Below are 25,583 nucleotides of genomic sequence, written 5' to 3'. Positions count from 1 at the left end.
CCCCGGGGGAGGGTACCCGGCCGACGGGCCTGCCAGCCCCGGGGGAGGGTACCCGGCCGACGGGCCTGCCAGCCCCGGGGGAGGGTACCGGCCGGCGGGCCTGCCAGCCCCGGGGGAGGGTACCGGCCGACGGGCCTGCCAGCCCCGGGGGAGGGTACCCGGCCGAAGGGCCTGCCAGCCCCGGGGGAGGGTACCCGGCCGACGGGCCTGCCAGCCCCGGGGGAGGGTACCGGCCGACGGGCCTGCCAGCCCCGGGGGAGGGTACCCGGCCGACGGGCCTGCCAGCCCCGGGGGAGGGTACCCGGCCGGCGGGCCTGCCCACCCCACCCGGCCTGACAGCCCCGGGGGAGGGTACCGGCCGACGGGCCTGCCCACCCCACCCGGCCTGACAGCCCCGGGGGAGGGTACCGGCCGACGGGCCTGCCCACCCCACCCGGCCTGACAGCCCCGGGGGAGGGTACCCGGCCGACGGGCCTGCCCACCCCACCTGGCCTGACAGCCCCGGGGGAGGGTACCCGACCGACAGGCCTGCCCACCCCACCCGGCCTGACAGCCCCGGGGGAGGGTACCGGCCGACAGGCCTGCCCACCCCACCCGGCCTGACAGCCCCGGGGGAGGGTACCCGACCGACGGGCCTGCCCACCCCACCTGGCCTGACAGCCCCGGGGGAGGGTACCCGGCCGACGGGCCTGCCAGCCCCGGGGGAGGGTACCCGGCCGACGGGCCTGCCAGCCCCGGGGGAGGGTACCGGCCGACGGGCCTGCCAGCCCCGGGGGAGGGTACCGGCCGACGGGCCTGCCAGCCCCGGGGGAGGGTACCCGGCCGAAGGGCCTGCCAGCCCCGGGGGAGGGTACCCGGCCGACGGGCCTGCCAGCCCCGGGGGAGGGTACCGGCCGACGGGCCTGCCCACCCCACCTGGCCTGACAGCCCCGGGGGAGGGTACCGGCCGACGGGCCTGCCCACCCCACCCGGCCTGACAGCCCCGGGGGAGGGTACCGGCCGACAGGCCTGCCCACCCCACCTGGCCTGACAGCCCCGGGGGAGGGTACCCGGCCGACGGGCCTGCCCACCCCACCTGGCCTGACAGCCCCGGGGGAGGGTACCCGGCCGACGGGCCTGCCCACCCCACCTGGCCTGACAGCCCCGGGGGAGGGTACCCGGCCGACAGGCCTGCCCACCCCACCTGGCCTGACAGCCCCGGGGGAGGGTACCCGGCCGACAGGCCTGCCCACCCCACCTGGCCTGACAGCCCCGGGGGAGGGTACCCGCTTGCGAGGGAGTGAGCTTGCCCGACTGCTTGCATTTTGATTCTGATTCCAGGTGACTCCAGTTGGGATCGTGTGCGTGGGAGTGGTTGAGCCTTTGATCCCTTGATTGCCTTTGATCAGCCTCCCCCGTGTGGCTAGCGAGGGGCAGGCCTGACCGGGCCAGCAGGCTTTAAAAGCCAGAGGCAGAGCGACCGGGGCTGCAGGTAAAGGAGTTGGACAGAGGGAGGCCTACGATGGTCAGGAAGACCCGCAACACCTGTGCCAGCCCCGCGTCTGCCTCCGCCACCTGCGCCTGTACCAGACAGACCAGAGGTGCCTCTGCCCAGACCTGGCGAGGTGTTGCAGGCACTGTGGCTTGCAATTCCCACTTTTGGAAATCCAGGCTGGGGGGCATCCAGTGTGAAAGGTGCCTGCTGGGGGCAGCTCTCAGGCAGCAGGTGGGAGAGCGACAGGCGGAGCTGGCTGAACTGGGGAGCATCCGAACCCAGGAGCAGTTCCTGGACAGTGTCCATGTGGAGACAGCCGAGGGAGCTGTCCCAGAACACAGGACTGCGGACACACCGCGGGTGGAGACGGCTCAGGGGGACACTGGCAGCTGGTCACTTCTGGCAGCAGGCCCTGCTCCACCCCGCTCCCAGCCTCCCGCCGTGGTACTGGGGAACCGTTATGCCGTTCTGGATACGGGAGAGAAGGACTCACCCCCTACAGCAGGGGAGGAGCCTCGTGCCCCAAGGCCGGGAGGTCTGCAGCCACCCCGGTGAGGAGGAAACGTAGGGGCGTGGTGGTCGGAGACTCTCTTCTGAGGGGGATGGAGGCGCCCGTCTGTCGCCCTGACATGTCATCTCGGGAGGTGCTGCCTGCCGGGGGCCCGTGTCCGGGACGTTCCGGAGGCATTGGTGAGGATTGTCCGGCCCTCTGACTACTGCCCCTTGCTACTCCGCACGTGGGCGCTCACGATACCGCAGGGGGTGGCACTGAGCGGATCCAGAGTGGCTCTGGGGGTGCGGGTGAGGGCACAGGTGGAGTTCTCGGTCCCTCCTGTCAGAGGTCGGGGGCCAGGCAGACACGGGGGCATCCTGGAGGGGAATGCCTGGCTGCAAGATGGGGTTGCCAGGAGGGCTTTGGCTGCTCCGAGAAGGGCTGCTGGGCAGGGAGGGGTTCACCTGTCGAGGAAGGGGGCGACCGACCGTGTTTGGACGCAGACTGGCTAACCTAGTGAGGAGGCTTTAAACTAGGCTGGACGGGGCAGGCGACCAAAGCCCACAGGTAAGTGAGGAACCTGGACACTGGGAGATGGGCCGGAAATGGGAGGGAGCGTGGGCTAGAATGGCAGAGAAAACGGAGGGACAAGGCAGAACTGGGGGGCAAGATCAACTCAGTATCTTAGATCAGCAGTGTGCAACCTGCGGGGGGTCGCGGCTATCTTCCGGGGGGGGGGGTCGCGCCTATCTTCCGGGGGGGGGGGTCGCGCCTATTGTCTGGGGGGGGTCGCGGCTATCTTCCGGGGGGGGTCACGGCTATCTTCCGGGGGGGGTGTCGCGCCTATTTTCTGGGGGGGGGTCGTGGCTATCTTCCGGGGGGGGGTGGGGGTGTCGCGCCTATTTTCCGGGGGGGGGTCGTGGCTATCTTCCGGGGTGGGGGTGGGGGTGTCGCGCCTATTTTCCGGGGGGGGGTCGTGGCTATCTTCCGGGGTGGGGGTGGGGGTGTCGCGCCTATTTTCTGGGGGGGGTCGCGGCTATCTTCCAGGGGCGGGTGGGGGTGTCGCGCCTATTTTCCGGGGGGGGTCGCGGCTATCTTCCAGGGGGGTGGGGGTGTCGCGCCTATTTTCCGGGGGGGGTCGCGGCTATCTTCCAGGGGGGTGTCGCGCCTATTTTCCGGGGGGGGTCGCGGCTATCTTCCGGGGGGGGTGGGGGTGTCGCGCCTATTTTCCGGGGGGGGTCGCGGCTATCTTCCGGGGTGGGGGTGGGGGTGTCGCGCCTATTTTCTGGGGGGGGTCGCGGCTATCTTCCAGGGGTGGGGGTGGGGGTGTTCCGCCTATTTTCCGGGGGGGGTCGCGGCTATCTTCCAGGGGTGGGGGTGGGGGTGTCGCGCCTATTTTCCGGGGGGGGTCGCGGCTATCTTCCAGGGGTGGGGGTGGGGGTGTCGCGCCTATTTTCCGGGGGGGGTCGCGGCTATCTTCCAGGGGTGGGGGTGGGGGTGTCGCGCCTATTTTCCGGCGGGGGGGGGTCGCGGCTATCTTCCCGGGGTGGGGGTGGGGGTGTCGCGCCTATTTTCCGGGGGGGGGGGGGTCGCGGCTATCTTCCAGGGGTGGGGGTGGGGGTGTCGCGCCTATTTTCCGGGGGCGGTCGTGGCTATCTTCCGGGGTGGGGGTGGGGGTGTTGCACCTATTTTTCGGGGGGGGGGTCGCGGCTATCTTCCGGGGGTGGGGGTGGGGGTGTCGCGCCTATTTTCCAGGGGGGTCGTGGCTATCTTCCGGGGGTGGGGGTGGGGGTGTCGCGCCTATTTTCCGGGGGGGGTCGCGGCTATCTTCCAGGGGTGGGGGTGGGGGTGGGGGTGTCGCGCCTATTTTCCGGGGGGGGGGGGTCGCGGCTATCTTCCCGGGGTGGGGGTGGGGGTGTCGCGCCTATTTTCCGGGGGGGGGTCGCGGCTATCTTCCAGGGGTGGGGGTGGGGGTGTCGCGCCTATTTTCCGGGGGCGGTCGCGGCTATCTTCCGGGGGTGGGGGTGGGGGTGTCGCGCCTATTTTCCGAGGGGGGTCGTGGCTATCTTCCGGGGTGGGGGTGGGGGTGTCGCGCCTATTTTCTGGGGGGGGTCGCGGCTATCTTCCAGGGGTGGGGGTGGGGGTGGGGGTGTCGCGCCTATTTTCCGGGGGGGGGGTCGCGGCTATCTTCCAGGGGTGGGGGTGGGGGTGGGGGTGTCGCGCCTATTTTCCGGGGGGGGTCGCGGCTATCTTCCAGGGTGGGGGAGGGGGTGTCGTGCCTATTTTCCGGGGGGGGTCGCGGCTATCTTCCAGGGGTGGGGGTGGGGGTGTCGCGCCTATTTTCCGGGGGGGGGGGTCGCGGCTCTCTTCCGGGGTGGGGGTGTTGCGCCTATTTTCCGGGGGGGGTCGCGGCTATCTTCCAGGGGTGGGGGTGGGGGTGTTGCACCTATTTTTCTGGGGGGGGGTCGCGGCTATCTTCCGGGGTGGGGGTGGGGGTGTTGCACCTATTTTTCGGGGGAGGGGTCGCGGCTATCTTCCGGGGGTGGGGGTGTCGTGCCTATTTTCCGGGGGGGGTCGCGGCTATCTTCCGGGGGTGGGGGTGGGGGTGTCGCGCCTATTTTCCGGGGGGGGGCGCGGCTATCTTCCGGGGGTGGGGGTGGGGGTGTTGCGCCTATTTTCCGGGGGGGGTCGCGGCTATCTTCCAGGGGTGGGGGTGGGGGTGTCGCGCCTATTTTCCGGGGGGGGTCACGGCTATCTTCCGGGGTGGGGGTGGGGGTGTTGCGCCTATTTTCCGGGGGGGGTCGCGGCTATCTTCCGGGGGTGGGGGTGGGGGTGTTGCGCCTATTTTCCGGGGGGGGGCGCGGCTATCTTCCGGGGGTGGGGGTGGGGGTGTCGCGCCTATTTTCCGGGGGGGGTCGCGGCTATCTTCCGGGGGTGGGGGTGGGGGTGTCGCGCCTATTTTCCGGGGGGGGTCGCGGCTATCTTCCGGGGGTGGGGGTGGGGGTGTCGCGCCTATTTTCCGGGGGGGGTCGCGGCTATCTTCCGGGGGTGGGGGTGGGGGTGTCGCGCCTATTTTCCGGGGGGGGTCGCGGCTATCTTCCAGGGTGGGGGAGGGGGTGTCGTGCCTATTTTCCGGGGGGGGTCGCGGCTATCTTCCAGGGTGGGGGAGGGGGTGTCGTGCCTATTTTCCGGGGGGGGTCGCGGCTATCTTCCAGGGGTCGCGGCGTTGTGATTCGGACCGGCTGGTATTTTCTTTTCCTGGCTTGGTGCCTGACATAGGCGCAGCGGGGTCGGGGAGCACCGGTGGGCTCATTTTTTACACTCGAAGACTTGGCATCAGCAGCCGCCACTTCCTGGCGCTGCCTCTGGCAGTAGCCGCCGCGGTGCCAGGGCCGGGCCCGGAAGCCTTGCTCGGTGCCCACGGTCGCGCTCCTGGCCACGCCTGGAGGCAGGAGGACATTGGCGGCCACAGGAGCCCCAGCGGCCCTTCCGCGAGAGCCACGCCTCACCCTGCGGGCTGACCGGACGCTCTGCACCAGCCTGGCGCTGCAGCAGCAGGGAGAGGTCTGGCCGCCCAGGGCGGTGGGTGTGGGGCAGCACTGGGGGCGGAGCAGCGCGTCTCGCGTCCCGGCTCCCGCGCTGGCTGTTACCTGGCCATGCTGACGGGGTTGAATCCCACCAGGACAGGCAGGAAGACTTCCAGGTTGTTCATGCAGAAGTCCAGCTGCCCTGCCACAAAGGGGGCCTGCAGCAGATGGAGCCCATGAGACCCTCCCCCACTCACCCCAAGGAGCCGAGTCTCCCTGCCTGCCGCCCAACGGGACACAGGCTGCCACACCCCCACGCTGAGCACCTGGCAAGTGCCCACGGCAGGTCCCTGCTGAGCTCCCCTCCGGTGCCTGGACTGCGGCTGGCACCCGCTCCGGTCGCCCCTTCTGTGAGCACATCAGGGTCCCACCTCCCCTGCCGGGCCCCCCTTGCACCCACTGCCCCTGACGGGTCCCCCTTCTGCCCTCCCTGGCCCTGCTGGGCATCCCATCTGCACCCACTGGCCCTGACAGGCTCCCCCTGCACCCCTGATCCTGGCAGGCACCCCCTCTGCACCCACTGGCGCTGCTGAGTACCCCCTCTGCACCCCCCAACCCTGCTGAGTACCCCCTCTGCACCCCCCAACCCTGCTGAGTATCCCCTCTGCACCCCCTGGCTCCACTGGGCACCCCTCTGCACCCCCCAACCCTGCTGAGTATCCCCTCTGCACCCTCTGGCTCCGCTGGGCACCCCCTCTGCACCCCCCAACCCTGCTGAATATCCCCTCTGCACCCCCTGGCTCCGCTGGGCACCCCCTCTGCACCCCCCAACCCTGCTGAATATCCCCTCTGCACCTCCTGGCTCCGCTGGGCACCCCCTCTGCACCCCCCAACCCTGCTGAGTATCCCCTCTGCACCCCCTGGCTCCGCTGGGCACCCCTCTGCACCCCCCAACCCTGCTGAGTATCCCCTCTGCACCCCCTGGCTCCGCTGGGCACCCCCTCTGCACCCCCCAACCCTGCTGAGTATCCCCTCTGCACCCCCTGGCTCCGCTGGGCACCCCCTCTGCACCCCCCAACCCTGCTGAGTATCCCCTCTGCACCCCCTGCCTCCGCTGGGCACCCCCTCTGCACCCCCCAACCCTGCTGAGTATCCCCTCTGCACCCCCTGCCTCCGCTGGGCACCCCCTCTGCACCCCCCAACCCTGCTGAGTATCCCCTCTGCACCCCCTGGCTCCGCTGGGCACCCCCTCTGCACCCTCTGGCTCCGCTGGGCACCCCCTCTGTACTCCCCAACCCTGCTGAGTATCCCCTCTGCACCCCCTGCCTCCGCTGGGCACCCCCTCTGCACCCCCCAACCCTGCTGAGTATCCCCTCTGCACCCCCTGGCTCCGCTGGGCACCCCCTCTGCACCCTCTGGCCCTGCCAGGTGCCCCCTCTGCACCACCCATCCTGGCAGGCCCTCCCCATACTCTTAATCCTGGTAAGCCCCCTCTGCACCCTCCAACCATGCCAGGTGCCCCCCTCTGCACCCCCTGACCTTGGCAGGCCCCGTTCTGCACCTCCCCATGTGTCCCAGGCGCCACTGTGAAGCTGCCATAATGGGCTGGTGCTTACCGATAACCCACAAGAGATGCCAAGGAAAACGACTTTCCTCTTCCCCTCGCAGACCTGGGGGCGGGAGGGGGAGCTCAGCACCGTGCCGGGGCAGCGGGAAGACGCTGGAGCCGTTCCGGCCCCTCGCTGTGCCGGCGTGGCAGGCGCCTGTGGAGCTGGTGGGTTCTGCGCCGTGTCCCGGCCACTGCCCCAATTGTCCCCAGTGACACCAATCCCTCCCTGGCATGTGGCTGTCCCAAGGGGGAGCCCTGCCCCCGTTCGCTGGCTCCTTCTGCCACCTGGCTCAGGCCCATCTCCTGGAAAACCACCATGAGCCCCCCCGGGAAGCCGCTCCCTGAGACGCCGAGCCGGAGACCCACAAGGGGGCCGCTTGCCAGGCCCGAGAGCGGCCGGCGTCTCTCCTTCCCAGGCCGACCTCACCTTGCGCAGCTCCTGGACACCCAGCAGGGCACGGTCCTCCAGCGCCTCCTGGGACATCACCAGGGACCTGCACGAGAAACACCCGGGTTCGGCCACGCCCAGCCACGGCCAGCCAGCTCCCTTACCCGTCCCCGTCCACACAGAGCCGGCCGGGCCCACGCGCCTTCCCAGGCCACGTGTGGGGAGAGCAGGAAAACCCCCCAACCCCGACTGGCAGCCGGCCGGGCTCAGGCCACGCGTGGGGAGAGCAGGAGAACCCCCCCCCCCAGCCCTGACTGGCAGCCAGCCGGGCCCACGCGCCTTCCCAGGCCACGTGTGGGGAGAGCAGGAAAACCCCCCAACCCCGACTGGCAGCCGGCCGGGCCCAGGCCACATGTGGGGAGAGCAGGAAAACCCCCCAACCCCGACTGGCAGCCAGCCGGGCCCAGGCCACGTGTGGGGAGAGCAGGAAAGCCCCCCAACCCCGACTGGCAGCCGGCCGGGCCCACGCGCCTTCCCAGGCCACGTGTGGGGAGAGCAGGAAAACCCCCCAACCCCGACTGGCAGCCAGCCGGGCTCAGGCCACGCGTGGGGAGAGCAGGAGAACCCCCCCCCAGCCCTGACTGGCAGCCAGCCGGGCCCACGCGCCTTCCCAGGCCACATGTGGGGAGAGCAGGAGAGTCCCCCAGCCCCGACTGGCAGCCGGCCGGGCCCAGGCCACGCGTGGGGAGAGCAGGAGAACCACCCAGCCCCGACTGGCAGCCGGCCGGGCCCAGACCACATGTGGGGAGAGCAGGAGAACCCTCCCCAACCCCGACGCAGCCGGCTGGGCCCAGGCCACGCGTGGGGAGAGCAGGAGAACCCCCCCCAACCCCGACTGGCAGCCGGCCGGGCCCAGGCCACGCGTGGGGAGAGCAGGAGAACCCCCCCCAGGCCCGACTGGCAGCCGGCCGGGCCCAGGCCAAGCGTGGGGAGAGCAGGAGAACCCCCCCCAGGCCCGACTGGCAGCCGGCTGGGCCCAGGCCACGCGTGGGGAGAGCAGTAGAACCCCCCAGCCCCGACTAGCAGCCGGCCGGGCCCAGGCCACGTCTAGGGAGAGCAGGAGAACCCCCCCCCAGTCCCGACGCAGCCGGCTGGGCCCAGGCCACGCGTGGGGAGAACAGGAGAACCCCCCCCCCCCAGCCCTGACTGGCAGCCGGCTGGGCCCAGGCCACGTGTGGGGAGAGCAGGAGAACCCCCCCCCAGCCCCGACTGGCAGCCAGCCGGGCCCAGGCCACGTCTAGGGAGAGCAGGAGAACCCCCCCCCAGTCCCGACGCAGCCGGCTGGGCCCAGGCCACGCGTGGGGAGAACAGGAGAACCCCCCCCCATCCCTGACTGGCAGCCGGCCAGGCCCAGGCCACGCGTGGGGAGAACAGGAGAACTCCCTCCAGCCCCGACTGGCAGCCGGCCGGGCCCAGGCCACGTGTGGGGAGAGCAGGAGGACCCCCCCCAGCCCCGACTGGCAGCCGGCCGGGCCCAGGCCACGCGTGGGGAGAGCAGAAGAACCCCCCAGCCCCGACTGGCAGCCGGCCGGGCCCAGGCCACGCGTGGGGAGAGCAGGAGAACCCCCAGCCCTGACTGGCAGCCGGCCAGGCCCAGGCCACGCGTGGGGAGAGCAGGAGGACCCCCCCAGCCCCGACTGGCAGCCGGCCGGGCCCAGGCCACGCGTGGGGAGAGCAGTAGAACCCCCCAGCCCCGACTGGCAGCCGGCCGGGCCCAGGCCACGTCTGGGGAGAGCAGGAGAACCCCCCCCAGTCCCGACGCAGCCGGCTGGGCCCAGGCCACGTGTGGGGAGAGCAGGAGAACCCCCCCCATCCCTGACTGGCAGCCGGCCGGGCCCAGGCCACGTGTGGGGAGAGCAGGAGAATCCCCCCAGCCCCGACTGGCAGCCGGCCAGGCCCAGGCCACGCGTGGGGAGAGCAGGAGGACCCCCCCAGCCCCAACTGGCAGCCAGCCGGGCCCAGGCCACGCGTGGGGAGAGCAGGAGAACCCCCCCCAGCCCCGACTGGCAGCCGGCCGGGCTTAGGCCACGCGTGGGGAGAGCAGGAGAACCCCCCCCCAGACCCGACGCAGCTGGCCGGGCCCAGGCCACGCGTGGGGAGAGCAGGAGGACCCCCCCCAGCCCCGACTGGCAGCCGGCCGGGCCCAGGCCACGCGTGGGGAGAGCAGGAGAACCCCCCCCAGCCCCGACTGGCAGCCAGCCGGGCCTAGGCCACGCGTGGGGAGAGCAGGAGAACCCCCCCCCCAGACCCGACGCAGCTGGCCGGGCCTAGGCCACGCGTGGGGAGAGCAGGAGAACCCCCCCAACTCCGACTGGCAGCCGGCCGGGCCCAGGCCACGCGTGGGGAGAGCAGGAGGACCCCCCCCATCCCTGACTGGCAGCCGGCCAGGCCCAGGCCACGCGTGGGGAGAGCAGGAGGATCCCCCCAGCCCCACCTGGCAGCCGGCCGGGCCCAGGCCACGCGTGGGGAGAGCAGGAGAACCCCCCAGCCCCGACTGGCAGCTGGCCGGGCCCAGGCCACGCGTGGGGAGAGCAGGAGAACCCCCCAGCCCTGACTGGCAGCCGGCCGGGCCCAGGCCACGCGTGGGGAGAGCAGGAGAACCCCCCCCAGTCCCGACTGGCAGCTGGCCGGGCCCAGGCCACGCGTGGGGAGAGCAGGAGAACCCCCCAGCCCCGACTGGCAGCTGGCCGGGCCCAGGCCACGCGTGGGGAGAGCAGGAGAACCCCCAGCCCTGACTGGCAGCCGGCTGGGCCCAGGCCACGCGTGGGGAGAACAGGAGAACCCCCCCCCTCAGCCCTGACTGGCAGCCGGCTGGGCCCAGGCCACGTGTGGGGAGAGCAGGAGAACCCCCCCCCCACAGCCCCGACTGGCAGCCGGCCGGGCCCAGGCCACGTCTAGGGAGAGCAGGAGAACCCCCCCCAGTCCCGACGCAGCCGGCTGGGCCCAGGCCACGCGTGGGGAGAACAGGAGAACCCCCCCCCATCCCTGACTGGCAGCCGGCCGGGCCCAGGCCACGCGTGGGGAGAGCAGGAGAACTCCCTCCAGCCCCGACTGGCAGCCGGCCGGGCCCAGGCCACGTGTGGGGAGAGCAGGAGGACCCCCCCCAGCCCCGACTGGCAGCCGGCCGGGCCCAGGCCACGCGTGGGGAGAGCAGGAGAACCCCCCCCAGCCCCGACTGGCAGCCGGCTGGGCCTAGGCCACGCGTGGGGAGAGCAGGAGAACCCCCCCAGCCCCGACTGGCAACCGGCCAGGCCCAGGCCACGCGTGGGGAGAGCAGGAGAACCCCCCCCCAGACCCGACGCAGCTGGCCGGGCCCAGGCCACGCGTGGGGAGAGCAGGAGAACCCCCCCAACTCCGACTGGCAGCCGGCCAGGCCCAGGCCACGCGTGGGGAGAGCAGGAGAACCCCCCCCCAGACCCGACGCAGCTGGCCGGGCCCAGGCCACGCGTGGGGAGAGCAGGAGAACCCCCCCAACTCCGACTGGCAGCCGGCCGGGCCCAGGCCACGCGTGGGGAGAGCAGGAGAACCCCCCCCCAGACCCGACGCAGCTGGCCGGGCCCAGGCCACGCGTGGGGAGAGCAGGAGGACCCCCCCCAGCCCCGACTGGCAGCCGGCCGGGCCCAGGCCACGCGTGGGGAGAGCAGGAGGACCCCCCCAACCCCGACTGGCAGCTGGCCGGGCCCAGGCCACGCGTGGGGAGAGCAGGAGAACCCCCCAGCCCCGACTGGCAGCTGGCCGGGCCCAGGCCACGCGTGGGGAGAGCAGGAGAACCCCCCAGCCCCGACTGGCAGCCGGCCGGGCCCAGGCCACGCGTGGGGAGAGCAGGAGAACCTCCCAGCCCCGACTGGCAGCCGGCCGGGCCCAGGCCACGTGTGGGGAGAGCAGGAGGACCCCCCCCAGCCCCGACTGGCAGCCGGCCGGGCCCAGGCCACGCGTGGGGAGAGCAGGAGAACCCCCCCCCAGACCCGACGCAGCTGGCCGGGCCCAGGCCACGCGTGGGGAGAGCAGGAGAACCCCCCCAACTCCGACTGGCAGCCGGCCAGGCCCAGGCCACGCGTGGGGAGAGCAGGAGAACCCCCCCCCAGACCCGACGCAGCTGGCTGGGCCCAGGCCACGCGTGGGGAGAGCAGGAGAACCCCCCCAACTCCGACTGGCAGCCGGCCGGGCCCAGGCCACGCGTGGGGAGAGCAGGAGAACCCCCCCCCAGACCCGACGCAGCTGGCCGGGCCCAGGCCACGCGTGGGGAGAGCAGGAGGACCCCCCCCAGCCCCGACTGGCAGCCGGCCGGGCCCAGGCCACGCGTGGGGAGAGCAGGAGGACCCCCCCCCACCCCGACTGGCAGCCGGCCGGGCCCAGGCCACGCGTGGGGAGAGCAGGAGAACCCCCCAGCCCCGACTGGCAGCTGGCCGGGCCCAGGCCACGCGTGGGGAGAGCAGGAGAACCCCCCAGCCCCGACTGGCAGCCGGCCGGGCCCAGGCCACGCGTGGGGAGAGCAGGAGAACCTCCCAGCCCCGACTGGCAGCCGGCCGGGCCCAGGCCACGTGTGGGGAGAGCAGGAGGACCCCCCCCAGCCCCGACTGGCAGCCGGCCGGGCCCAGGCCACGCGTGGGGAGAGCAGGAGAACCCCCCCAGACCCGATGCAGCCGGCTGGGCCCAGGCCACGCGTGGGGAGAACAGGAGAACCCCCCAGACCCGATGCAGCCGGCCGGGCCCAGGCCACGCGTGGGGAGAGCAGGAGAACCCCCCCAGACCCGATGCAGCCGGCCGGGCCCAGGCCACGCGTGGGGAGAGCAGGAGAACCCCCCCAGACCCGATGCAGCCGGCCGGGCCCAGGCCACGCGTGGGGAGAGCAGGAGAACCCCCCCAGACCCGATGCAGCCGGCCGGGCCCAGGCCACGTGTGGGGAGAGCAGGAGGACCCCCCCCAGCCCCGACTGGCAGCCGGCCGGGCCCAGGCCACGCGTGGGGAGAGCAGGAGAACCCCCCCCAGACCCGATGCAGCCGGCTGGGCCCAGGCCACGCGTGGGGAGAGCAGGAGAACCTGCTCCCTGCCCTGTCCTCGTTCCAGGGGTCCCAGTCGAACCCCCGCCCAGGTTCTCAGCCCCCATTGCCCTGTGCCAGCCGGCGAGCCCAGCTGTGGTCTCCGAGGGGCGCAGGAGCAGGGCTCTGGTGTCGCGGGGCCAGCAGCGAGGCTGCGTCCCGGGCCCGTCCCTTACCTGTCGCCCCCCGCGATGATGTACGTGTAGCGGGGCTGCTGGCCAAGCCCCTTCAGCAGCTTGTTGAAGGACCCCTGAGGGGAGAGAGAGGAGGGCGCTAGCGGCAGGCCACAGAGCCGGCCCGCCTGCGAGGGGGGACCAGCCCGAGGCAGCCGGAGGCCCCCAGGCAGAGCGGCTGGAGCTGCCCCGGACCAGGAACTCCCGGTGCCGCGAGGATCGGGCGCTACTCACGGCGATGAGGAAGGCCAGCCGGCCCGAGGTGCCCCCGCCGCTCAGCACGATGAGGGTGTTGTCGGGGTCCTGCGGAGCCGAGGGCGACAGGTGATGGGGCAGGGTCCCGGCTCCTCAGAGCGGCCGGAGGCCACAGTGGGCTCCCGGAGGGCTGCGGCGGCCTTTGAGAGCAGCGTTGAGACCGCCTTTCCTTTCACCTCAGGCCCCGGGGCCCCTCCCAGCCCCCCGGCACCCCAGCGCGTGCACCCGCTGGCTGCTGTGGGGAGCCCAGAGGAAGAGCTCCCGACCTGCTGCACTCCGGCTTTGGGACAGCAGCACGTTCCCTGTGCCAAGACACCTCTTCCTTCATTATGCCCGGGGCCGTCCCCTGCTCCCCGGCTCTGCACCACATCTCACTGCACCATCCTGCACCTCCCCTCACTGCATCATACCTGCTGCACCTCACCTCACCTCACCATGCTGCACTTCACCTCACTGCACCACACCTCACTGCACCATGCTGGACCACACTGCACTGCACCACACCACACTGCACCATCCTACAGCTCCCCTCACTGCATCATACCTCGCTGCACCTCACCTCACCTCACCATGCTGCACTTCACCTCACTGCACCACATCTCACTGCACCATCCTGCACCTCCCCTCACTGCATCATACCTCGCTGCACCTCACCTCACCTCACCATGCTGCACTTCACCTCACTGCACCACACCTCACTGCACCATGCTGGACCACACTGCACTGCACCACACCACACTGCACCATCCTACAGCTCCCCTCACTGCATCATACCTCGCTGCACCTCACCTCACCTCACCTCACCATGCTGCACTTCACCTCACTGCACCACATCTCACTGCACCATCCTGCACCTCCCCTCACTGCATCATACCTCGCTGCACCTCACCTCACCTCACCATGCTGCACTTCACCTCACTGCACCACACTTCACTGCACCATGCTGGACCACACTGCACTGCACCACACCACACTGCACCATCCTACAGCTCCACTCACTGCATCATACCTCACTGCACCTCACCTCACCATGCTGCACTTCACCTCACCGCACCACACCTCACTGCACCATGCTGGACCACACTGCACTGCACCACACCACACTGCACCATCCTACAGCTCCCCTCACTGCATCATACCTCGCCACACCTCACCTCACCTCCCTCACCATGCTGCACTTCACCTCACCGCACCACACCTCACTGCACCATGCTGGACCACACTGCACTGCACCACACTACACTGCACCATCCTACAGCTCCCCTCACTGCATCATACCTCACTGCACCTCACCTCACCTCACCATGCTGGACCACACTTCACTGCACCACACCACACTGCACCATCCTACAGCTCCCCTCACTGCATCATACCTCACTGCACCTCACCTCACCTCACCATGCTGCACTTCACCTCACTGCACCACACTTCACTGCACCATGCTGGACCACACTGCACTGCACCACACCACACTGCACCATCCTACAGCTCCCCTCACTGCATCATACCTCACTGCACCTCACCTCACCTCACCATGCTGCACTTCACCTCACTGCACCACACTTCACTGCACCACACCACACTGCACCATCCTACACCTCCCCTCATTGCATCATACCTCACTGCACCTCACCTCACCTCACCATGCTGCACTTCACCTCACTGCACCACATCTCACTGCACTGTGCTGCACCTCCCCTCACTGCATCATACCTCGCCGCACCTCACCTCACCTCCCTCACCATGCTGCACTTCACCTCACCGCACCACACCTCACTGCACCATGATGGACCACACTGCACTGCACCACACCACACTGCACCATCCTACAGCTCCCCTCACTGCATCATACCTCACTGCACCTCACCTCACCTCACCATGCTGCACTTCACCTCACTGCACCACATCTCACTGCACTGTGCTGCACCTCCCCTCACTGCATCATACCTCGCCGCACCTCACCTCACCTCCCTCACCATGCTGCACTTCACCTCACCGCACCACACCTCACTGCACCATGCTGGACCACACTGCACTGCACCACACCACACTGCACCATCCTACACCTCCCCTCATTGCATCATACCTCGCTGCACCTCACCTCACCGCACCATGCTGCACTTCACCTCACCGCACCACACCACACTGCACTGCACCATGCTGAACCTCACCTCACCTCACCTCATAGCACCGTGTTGCACCTCACCTCACTACACCACACCTCACTGTACCATGCTGCATTTCCCCTCACTGCATCATAACTCGCCGCACCTCACCTCACCTCCCTCACCATGCTGCACTTCACCTCACCGCACCACACTTCACTGCACCATCCTGCACCTCCCCTCACTGCATCATACCTTGCTGCACCTCACCTCACCATGCTGCACTTCACCTCACTGCACCACACCACACTGCACCATCCTACACCTCCCCTCACTGCATCATACCTCATTGCACCTCACCTCACCTCACCTCACCTCACCATGCTGCACTTCACCTCACCACACCACACGGCACCATGCTGCGCTACACTATTCTGCACCAAAGCTCACTGCACCATTCCTCACTTCACCTCACTGCACCAAGGTGCTCTATACCACACTGCACTACACCTCACTGCACAATATCTTAGTGCACCATGATGTTCTTCACCTTACTGCACCAAAACTCACTGCACCATGCTGCTCCATACCATCAGGGCCAAATTAAGGGGGGGGGGGCTAGTCGGGCAGCTGCCTGGGGCGCCAACCTATGGGGGGCACCTGATGGCAGCTGTAAGGGGTGCCACGCGCCTGGCTGTACAGCGCCCCTTAGAGCTGCCATCAGGCGCCGCGTGCCTGATTGCAGCTGTAAGGTGCACAGCACGCTGGGGGGCGGGGCCACGTATGCGCCATGAGCCTGGGGGCGGAGCTGGACATGCGTCACGTGCCCGGGGCGGAGCCACACATGCATTGCGCACCCGCTGCCTGGGGTGCAGGAATGGCTCGAGCCAGCCCTGCATACCATAATGCACCATACCTCACTGCACCATGCTGCACTTCACCTCACTGCACCACGTAAGAACGGCCATACTAGGTCATATCATCAGTCCATCTAGCCCAGTGTCCTGTCTGCCAACAGCAGCCAATGCCAGATGCCCCAGAGGCAGGTGATCCCTCTCCTGTCATTCATTTCCAGACAAACAAAGGCTAGGGACACCATCCCTGCCCAGCCTGGCCAACAGCCATTGATGGACTGAACCTCCAGGAATCTATCTAGCTCTCTTTTGAACCCTGTTGAAATCCTAGATTTTACCACATCCTCTGGCGAGGAGTTCCACAGGTTGACTGTGCGCTGCGTGAAGAAAAACTTCCTTTGGTTTGTTCTAAACCTGCTGCCTGTTCATTTCATTTGGTGACCTCTAGTTCTTATATTATGGGAACAAGTAAATAACTTTTCCTTATTCGCTTTTTCCACCCGTCATGATTTTATCACCAATCACCTCTATCATATCCCCCCTTTTCATATCCTCTTTTCTAAGCTGAGAAGTCCTAGTCTTTTTAATCTCTCTTCATATAGGGCCTCTTCCAAACCACTCATCATTTTTTTTGCCCTTTTCTGAACCTTTTTCTATGCCAATCTATCTTTTTTGAGATGAGGCGACCACATCTGTACAGTATTCAAGCTGTGGGCGTACCGTGGATTTATAGAGCAGCAATAAGATATTCTCTGTCTTCTTCTCTATCCCTTTTTAAATGATTCCTAACAATCTATGTGCGTTTTTGACTGCCGCTGCACACTGAGGCTACATCTAGACTGCAGGCTTCTTTTGGAAGAAGCTTTTTTTGGAAGAGATCTTCTTCCGAAAGGGAGCGTCCACACTGCAAAAGTGCATCAAAAAAGCGATCTGTTTTTTCGAAAGAGCATCCGGACTGAACGGGCGCTCTCTCTCATTGCTATGGGTGGAGTGGCCACCAGGGCACCTGTGCTTTTTCCCCTTTCCCCTTCTTCCGAAAGAAATCCCTTTTCCGCATCCACATGCTCCTTTTTGTGAAGGAGCTTTCGGAAAAAGGCTTCTTCCTCATAGAATGAGGATTGCCAATGCCAGAAAACCCCTCTGTTCTTTCCACTTTCTTGCGGAAGAACGTGATTGCAGTGTGGGCGTTCCTCAAGTTTTGTTGGAAAAACAGCCGATTTTCAAACAAAACTCTGTAGTGTAGACATACCCTGAGTGGGTGTTTTCAGAGAACTCTCCACAGTGACTCCAAGATCTCTCATGAGTAGTTGTAGCCAAATTAGTCCCCATCATATTGTGTGTATAGTTGGGATTATTTTTCCCAATGTACATTACTTTACATTTATCAACATTCCATTACATTTTCCACCTTGTCGCCCAATCACTTAGTTTGGTGAGATCTTTGTGAAGCTCTTCACAGTCTGCTTTGGTCTAAAGTGTCTTGAGCAGTTTGGTATCATCTGCAAATTTCACCACACCTCACTGCACCATGCTGCTCCATTCCACACTGCACCAAACCTCCTTGCACCTCACCTCACTGCACCATGTTGCTCCATTCCACACTGCATCAAACCTCACTGCACCATGCTGCTCCATTCCACACTGCATCAAACCTCCTTGCACCTCACCTCACTGCACCATGCTGCTCCATTCCACACTGCATCAAACCTCACTGCACCATGCTGCACATCACCTCACTGCACCATGCTGCATGTCACCTCACTGCACCATGCTGCATGTCACCTCACTGCACCATGCTGCTCCATTCCACGCTGCACCAAACCTCCTTGCACCTCACCTCACTGCACCATGCTGCTCCATTCCACACTGCACCAAACCTCCTTGCACCTCACCTCACTGCACCATGCTGCTCCATTCCACACTGCATCAAACCTCCCTGCACCATGCTGCACATCACCTCACTGCACCATGCTGCTCCACACCACACTGCACCAAACCTCCCTGCACCATGCTGCTCACTACCACACTTCATCACACCTCACTGTACTTCACCTCACTGCATCACACCTCACTGCACCATGCTGCTCCACACCACACTGCACCAAACCTCCTTGCACCATGCTGCTCACTACCACACTTCATCACACCTCACTGTACTTCACCTCACTGCATCACACCTCACTGCACCATGCTGCTCCACACCACACTGCATCAAACCTCACTGCACCATGCTGCTCCATTCCACACTGCACCAAACCTCCTTGCACCTCACCTCACTGCACCATGCTGCTCCATTCCACACTGCACCAAACCTCCTTGCACCTCACTGCACGTCACCTCACTGCACCATGCTGCACATCACCTCACTGCACCATGCTGCTCCATTCCACACTGCACCAAACCTCCTTGCACCTCACCTCTCTGCACCATGCTGCACATCACCTCACTGCACCATGCTGCACATCACCTCACTGCACCAAACCTCCTTGTACCTCACCTCACTGCACCATGCTGCTCCATTCCACACTGCACCAAACCTCCTTGTACCTCACCTCTCTGCACCATGCTGCACATCACCTCACTGCACCATGCTGCATGTCACCTCACTGCACGTCACCTCACTGCACCATGCTGCTCCACACCACACTGCACCAAACCTCCCTGCACCATGCTGCACATCACCTCACTGCTCCATTCCACACTGCACCAAACCTCCTTGCATGTCACCTCACTGCACCATGCTGCTCCATTCCACACTGCATCAAACCTCCTTGCATGTCACCTCACTGCACCATGCTGCTCCACACCACACTGCACCAAACCTCCTTGCACCATGCTGCTCACTACCATACTTCATCACACCTTACTGTACTTCACCTCACTGCATCACACCTCACTGCACCATGCTGCTCCACACCACACTGCATCAAACCTCCTTGCACCATGCTGCTCCACACCACGCTGCACCAAACCTCCTTGCACCATGCTGCTCACTACCACACTTCATCACACCTTACTGTACTTCACCTCATTGCATCACACCTCACTGCACCATGCTGCTCCACACCACACTGCATCAAACCTCACTGCACCTTGCTGCTCCACACCACACTGCATCTCACTGCACACACCTCACTGTAATATGCTAGCAGTTTTCAAGTATCTAAAAGGGTGTTACAAGGAGGAGGTGGGGAAATTGTTCTCCTTGGCCTGTGATTACAGGACAAGAAGCAATGGGCTTAACCTGCAGCAAGGGAGGTTTAGGTTGGACATTAGGAAAAACTTCCTACCTGTCAGGGTCGTTAAACACTGGAATAAATTGCCCAGGGAGGTTGTGGAATCTCCATCCCTGGAGATATGTAAGAGCAGGTTGGACAGACCCCGGTCAGGGATGATCTACACCAGTGGTCCCCAATGTGGTGCCTATGGGCACCATGGCGCCTGCCGGGCCATTTCTGTGCACCCACCGAGTGATCGGGGCTGGCCCTGCCCCCGGGCGTGTGGCACATGGGCGGTGCCGGCTCCTGGGCGTGCGGTGTTTGGGTGATGCCGGCCCCATGCACGTGGCACAGGGGCAGCACCAGCCCCGGGTGTGCAGCACATGGGCAGCCCTTGGGCGCATGGTGCATGGTCTGTGCTGGCACCGGGCGTGCAGCGTATGTGCACTGCCGGCTCCTGGGTGCACGGCATATGGGCGGCCCCACCCCTGGGCGCGCAGCACAGGAGCAGCACTGGCCCCGGGAGAGCGGTGCATGGGTGGCGCTGGCAACAGGCACGTGGCGTATGGGTGGCCCCGCCCCCGAGTGCCCAGCAGCCCCAAAAGGTTGGGGACCACTGATCTAGATGGTGCTTGGTCCTGCCATGAGGGCAGGGGACTGGACTTGATGACCTCTGGAGGTCCCTTCCAGTCCTAGTGCTCTATGATTCTTTGATTCTATGCTGCACTGCATATCACTGCACACCTCACCTCACGTCACTGTATCGTGCTGCTCCATACCACACTGCACCGCACTTCACACCTCACCTCACTGCATCGTGCTGCTCCATACCACACTGCACCGCACTTCACACCTCACCTCACTGTATCGTGCTGCTCCATACCACACTGCATCGCACTGCACACCTCACCTCACTGCATCGTGCTGCTCCATACCACACTGCATCGCACTGCACACCTCACCTCACCGTATCGTGCTGCTCCATACCACACTGCATCGCACTGCACACCTCACCTCACTGTATCATGCTGCTCCATACCACACTGCACCGCACTGCACACCTCACCTCACCGTATCGTGCTGCTCCATACCACACTGCATCGCACTGCACACTTCACCTCACTGTATCGTGCTGCTCCATACCACACTGCATCGCACTGCACACCACAGCCAGGGAGTGGCGCCTTTCTCTTGGCCCAATCCTGCTGGAGCTGCTGCAGCCATAGAAAGGGGCCTCTGACCTGGCCCCAAACTGCTGCACCTCATCCCGCTGCCCCCGGGCCCTGCCACATGCCATCTATGTGCAGAATTAACTTTGTTATGTGCACCAATGCAGATGTGATGTGTTATATGTCACCTCCACATTGGTGCACACGACAAACGTCATTCTGCACATGCACATAAAACATGAGTGTCCTGATCGCAGTGTACTGTAGAACTGTGCAATAGCTCAGCTTGCTGCACCAGGCTGCTCCCCAGCACACTGCACCTCACCTCATTTCACCACACTGCACTGCACCTTGTCCCACTGCACTGCACCTTGCTCCACTTCACTGTGCCTCATCCCACTGCACTATACCTCACCTCATTTCACCACACTGCACTGCACCTCGTCCCACTGCACTGCACCTTGTCCCACTCCACTGTGCCTCATCCCACTGCACTGTACCTCACCTCATTTCACCACACTGCACTGCACCTCGTCCCACTGCACTGCACCTTGTCCCACTCCACTGTGCCTCATCCCACTGCACTGTACCTCACCTCATTTCACCACACTACACTGCACCTTGTCCCACTGCACTGCACCTCGTTCCACTCCACTGTGCCTCATCCCACTGCACTGCACCTCACCTCATTTCACCACACTTCACTGCACCTCATCCCACTGCACTACCCCTCGTCCCACTCCATTGCAATGCACCTCACCTCATTTCACCACACTTCACTGCACCTCGTCCCACTGCACTGCACCTTGTCCCACTCCATTGCAATGCACCTCACCTCATTTCACCACACTTCACTGCACCTCATCCCACTGCACTACCCCTCGTCCCACTCCATTGCAATGCACCTCACCTCATTTCACCACACTTCACTGCACCTCGTCCCACTGCACTGCACCTTGTCCCACTCCATTGCAATGCACCTCACCTCATTTCACCACACTGCACTGCACCTTGTCCCACTGCACTACCCCTCGTCCCACTCCACCTCTTCCCACTCCACTGTGCCTCATCCCACTGCATCTCACTTCATTTGACTATACTGCACTGATGTCCCACTGCACCGTACCCACTGCACTGCATCTCATCTCATTTTATCACACAGCACCTCGTCCCACTGTACTGAACCTCACCTCATAGGATCCAATTACACTTCACCAGACCATGCCACACAACACTGCACGTCACCTTCCCACATGACTTCATGCTAACCTGCACACTTCATACCAGACTGCAGCACAGCACAGCACACCCTGCCATACGCACGGTGCCATGACAGAGCACATCCCACCCACTGCCCCACACTGCACCGCACCAGAATGTACCTTCAGGACTTCCTGCACCTCACGGATAATGTGGACCATGGTCTGCAGCACCGACTCACTGTAGAGCCGCTGGGAAGAGAGAAAGGAGCAGCTCAGTGACATTAGCGCCAGCCGTGCCCAGCAATCAGGGCTGGGGGGAGCATCGGGGTGCTGCTGGGTTACTCCCCATATGAACTAGCGCTGTGGCGGGTGGGGGAACTCCTCTCTCCCGAGCTCAGGGCTCGGTGGGTTTACTCCCCCCCATACGCGTATGTACCTGCCACCAGTGCTTTTTGAATTTTAAAAAAAAGTGCCAGTACTAGGGTTGCCAGGTGGTTAAAAAAAATGTGTCAAGCAAAAAACCAAAAAGCTGTCGGCACCGAAATGTGGCCACGGCCCCTTTGACTGCCATGTGCCCCGCGTGGGCTTCCATCCAGCGCAGCGCGCGTGCTCCCAGGGCCAGCTGGCGGCTGTGCCGGGGGAAACGGCGAGTGCTCCCAAAGGAGCGGCACTCACTGGAGAGGCCCTGCCAGCTCTGTGGGGCTTGGCATGGACTGAGCTAGGGTCTCCCTGGTGCCATCGCGTCCCCCGCCGCCAGCAAGCTCTGCGTGCCGTGGGGGGGCGGAGCCTCTCCGGTGCCAGCCACGCCCTTGGAGGCGAATCGCAGCCCTGCTGGGGCTCCCCTGCAGCGTGGTAGCCTGGGGCTGTGGGTGGGCTGCCAGGCAGGCCCTCGGCAGAGCTCACCTTGTAGTGGGGCAGAGCTTCCTCCTCCTCCTGGAATATCTCCGCGTCACACTCCTTCAGCAGCTGCACGATCTGCGCCGGGTCGGCCTTGTCCAGCTCCCTGGTGATGGGGTTTGACTTCTCGCTGATGGGCAGCGTGGCCTCATACCCTGCCAGCTGCAAAGCAAGGCACACGGGCTGACGGGCCCAGGGCCGGCATGGCTCAGAGGGGCCCGCCTGGGACACTAGTCCAGCCGTGAGCCTGTTGCCTGGGGCAGAGAGCCCGTCACTGCCGCCCTCCAACCTCCACTGGCACGTCGGGTCTGGCTGCGCTCGGGACCTGACCCGCGACGGGACACCCGGGTGTTGTGCTGTGGGCACATTCCCTGCCCATGGATCGCGTGTCCCGGTGCCAGCCAGGCCCCCCGGAGCACAGAGCAGAGCGACCCTACGGGGGGAGGGGGATGAAAGAGCACCCGCAAGAGCTCAGCAGCCACTCGCCCTGGGGGTCCGACCTGCTGCCGTTCATGCTTCCTTGGGCTCCAGGAGTGTTCCTGCTCCTGAGAATCAGCCCCACAGCCCCCAGCCAGCGCCGTGAGCAACACGATGCACCAACACTGCACTAGTGGGTTTGCTCCGCTCTGTGCAGCGTGGCCTGTGCTGAGCCGGGGCTCGGTGTCAGCCAGTGTGGCTGGTGCGTGTGTGGGTGACACGGGCTCTGGGCTTGCAGTGACATAGTCTGTCTGGGAGGAAGCGCTGGACCACGCCCGCTATGGGAGGGGCTGGCCAGTGACCAGCTGTGCTGATAGCGGTGCCGCAGGGACACTGGCTCTCAAGGGTAGAATCCCAGGGCTGGCAGAGACCTCAGGAGCCAGCAAGTCCAGCCCCTGCCCAAAGCAGGACCAGCCCAACTTGATCATCCTGGCCAGGGCTTTGTAAAGCCGGGATTTAAACACCCCTAGGGATGGAGACCCCCCCCCCGGAACCCAGCCCAGCGCTTCCCCACCCTCCCAGGGAATCATTTGTCCTAATGTCCCTAGATCTCGTGCCCTGCAAATCGAGCCCATTGCTCCTCGTTCTGCCACCCGTCACCACTGCGAACAGCCTCTCGCCAGCCTCTTTGCAACCTCCCTGCAGGAAGTCGAAGGCTGCTCTCAAATCCCCCCTCACTCTTCGCTTCTGCAGACTAAACAGACCCAAACCCCTCAGCCTCTCCTCGTAGGCCATGTGCTCCAGCCCCTGAATCATTTTAGTTGCCCTCCGCTGGACCATCTCCAATGCGTCCGCATCCTTTCTGTGGTGGGGGGCCCAGAACTGGACACAATACTCCAGATGTGGCCTCACCAAAGCTGAATAAAGGGGAATGATGACATCTCTGGATCTGCTGGCAATGCTCCTCCTAATGCACCCCAATATACCATTAGCCATCTAATGGGGCGCCCTGGTGACTCATCTCCAACTTCTCATCCACTGGAACCCCCAGGTCCTTTTCTGCAGAACTGCTACTTAGCCAGTCAGTCCCCAGCCTGTACCAATGCTTGGGATTCTTCCGTCCCAAGGGCAGGACTCTGCACTTGTCCTTGTTGAACCTCATCAGATTTCTTGTGGCCCAATCCTCCAATTTGTCTAGGTCCCTCTGGACCCATCCCTGCCCTCCAGCGTATCTACCTCTCCCCCCAGCTTAGTGTCATGTGCAAACTCGCTGAGGGTGCAATCCATCCCCTCCATTAATGAAGATGTTGACCAAAACCAGCCCTGGAACCGATCCTTGGGGCACTCCGCTAGACACCGACCGACCACCAACCGGACAGCGAGCCGTTGAGCACTACCCATTGGGCCGGACAGTCTAGCCAGCTTCCTACCCATCTTACCCTCCATTTATCCAGCCCAGACTCCCTTAACTTGCTGGCAGGAACTTTGTGGGAGCCCATATCGATAAACACGTCTCCCACAGGGCCGGGTCCCCGACACGTCACGGGGGAGGGGGGGGCGCTGTGGCCATGGACAGGCCCCGCTGCACCGGCGGCTGCTGGGCTTGAGGGTAGTGACCGTCTGGAGCTGTGGGGCGACCTGGTGCCTGTGACAAATCCCTCGGGGCGGGCTGGGAGGGAGGCACCAGGTCCACCTGGCCTCCGCTGAGCGTCCCGTCAGGGCCAGCGGCTCAAAACCCGGGGTCCTGCCCTAGGAACGTGCCAAACCGGCCACACCCAGCACGTCAGCCAACCCATCCCCCACCTCCCCTCAGACACCCCAGTGCTCCCTGTGCCCCCCAGCCCCCCTTACACAGGGGAGAGGTTATAACCCATCCCCCACCTCCCCTCAGACACCCCAGTGCTCCCTGTGCCCCCCAGCCCCCCTTACACAGGGGAGAGGTTATAACCCATCCCCCACCTCCCCTCACACACCCCAGTGCTCCCTGTGCCCCCCAGCCCCCCTCACACAGGGGAGAGGTTATAACCCATCCCCCACCTCCCCTCACACACCCCAGTGCTCCCTGTGCCCCCCAGCCCCCCTTACACAGGGGAGAGGTTATAACCCATCCCCCACCTCCCCTCACACACCCCAGTGCTCCCTGTGCCCCCCAGCCCCCCTCACACAGGGGAGAGGGTCTAACACATCCCCCACCTCCCCTCAGACACCCCAGTGCTCCCTGTGCCCCCCAGCCCCCCTTACACAGGGGAGAGGTTATAACCCATCCCCCACCTCCCCTCACACACCCCAGTGCTCCCTGTGCCCCCCAGCCCCCCTCACACAGGGGAGAGGTTATAACCCATCCCCCACCTCCCCTCACACACCCCAGTGCTCCCTGTGCCCCCCAGCCCCCCTTACACAGGGGAGAGGTTATAACCCATCCCCCACCTCCCCTCACACACCCCAGTGCTCCCTGTGCCCCCCAGCCCCCCTCACACAGGGGAGAGGGTCTAACACATCCCCCACCTTCCCTCAGACACCCCAGTGCTCCCTGTACCCCCCAGCCCCCCTCACACAGGGGAGAGGTTCTAACACATCCCCCACCTCCCCTCAGACACCCCAGTGCTCCCTGTGCCCCCCAGCCCCCCTCACACAGGGGAGAGGTTCTAACACATCCCCCACCTCCCCTTGGACACCCCAGTGCTCCCTGTGCCCCCGAACTTT

At 65.3% G+C, this 25,583-nt stretch overlaps 1 protein-coding gene across 2 annotated transcripts in view; it reads right to left on the bottom strand.

Annotated features, from left to right (window-relative positions):
* GCKR (glucokinase regulator) overlaps positions 1-25,583 on the bottom strand; it is a 73,684-nt gene that overhangs the window by 43,801 nt on the left and 4,300 nt on the right. For both annotated transcript variants that reach the window (XM_075915729.2, XM_075915730.2), the window contains exons 2-8: positions 22,470-22,625; positions 21,747-21,815; positions 12,998-13,066; positions 12,767-12,840; positions 7,531-7,597; positions 7,111-7,164; positions 5,618-5,712 (exon numbers count right to left, since the gene is read on the bottom strand). In XM_075915729.2, coding sequence (XP_075771844.1) covers positions 5,618-5,712; positions 7,111-7,164; positions 7,531-7,597; positions 12,767-12,840; positions 12,998-13,066; positions 21,747-21,815; positions 22,470-22,625 — 584 coding nt within the window. The remainder of the gene's footprint in view (positions 1-5,617; positions 5,713-7,110; positions 7,165-7,530; positions 7,598-12,766; positions 12,841-12,997; positions 13,067-21,746; positions 21,816-22,469; positions 22,626-25,583) is intronic.

The sequence above is a fragment of the Pelodiscus sinensis genome, chromosome 3 (genome assembly GCF_052426305.1).
Source record: "Pelodiscus sinensis isolate ZL-2025 chromosome 3, ASM5242630v1, whole genome shotgun sequence".
Lineage (NCBI taxonomy): Eukaryota > Metazoa > Chordata > Testudines > Trionychidae > Pelodiscus > Pelodiscus sinensis.
The sequence above is the reverse complement of the archived record's forward strand: the minus strand, read 5'-3'. Positions and strand labels throughout refer to the sequence as shown.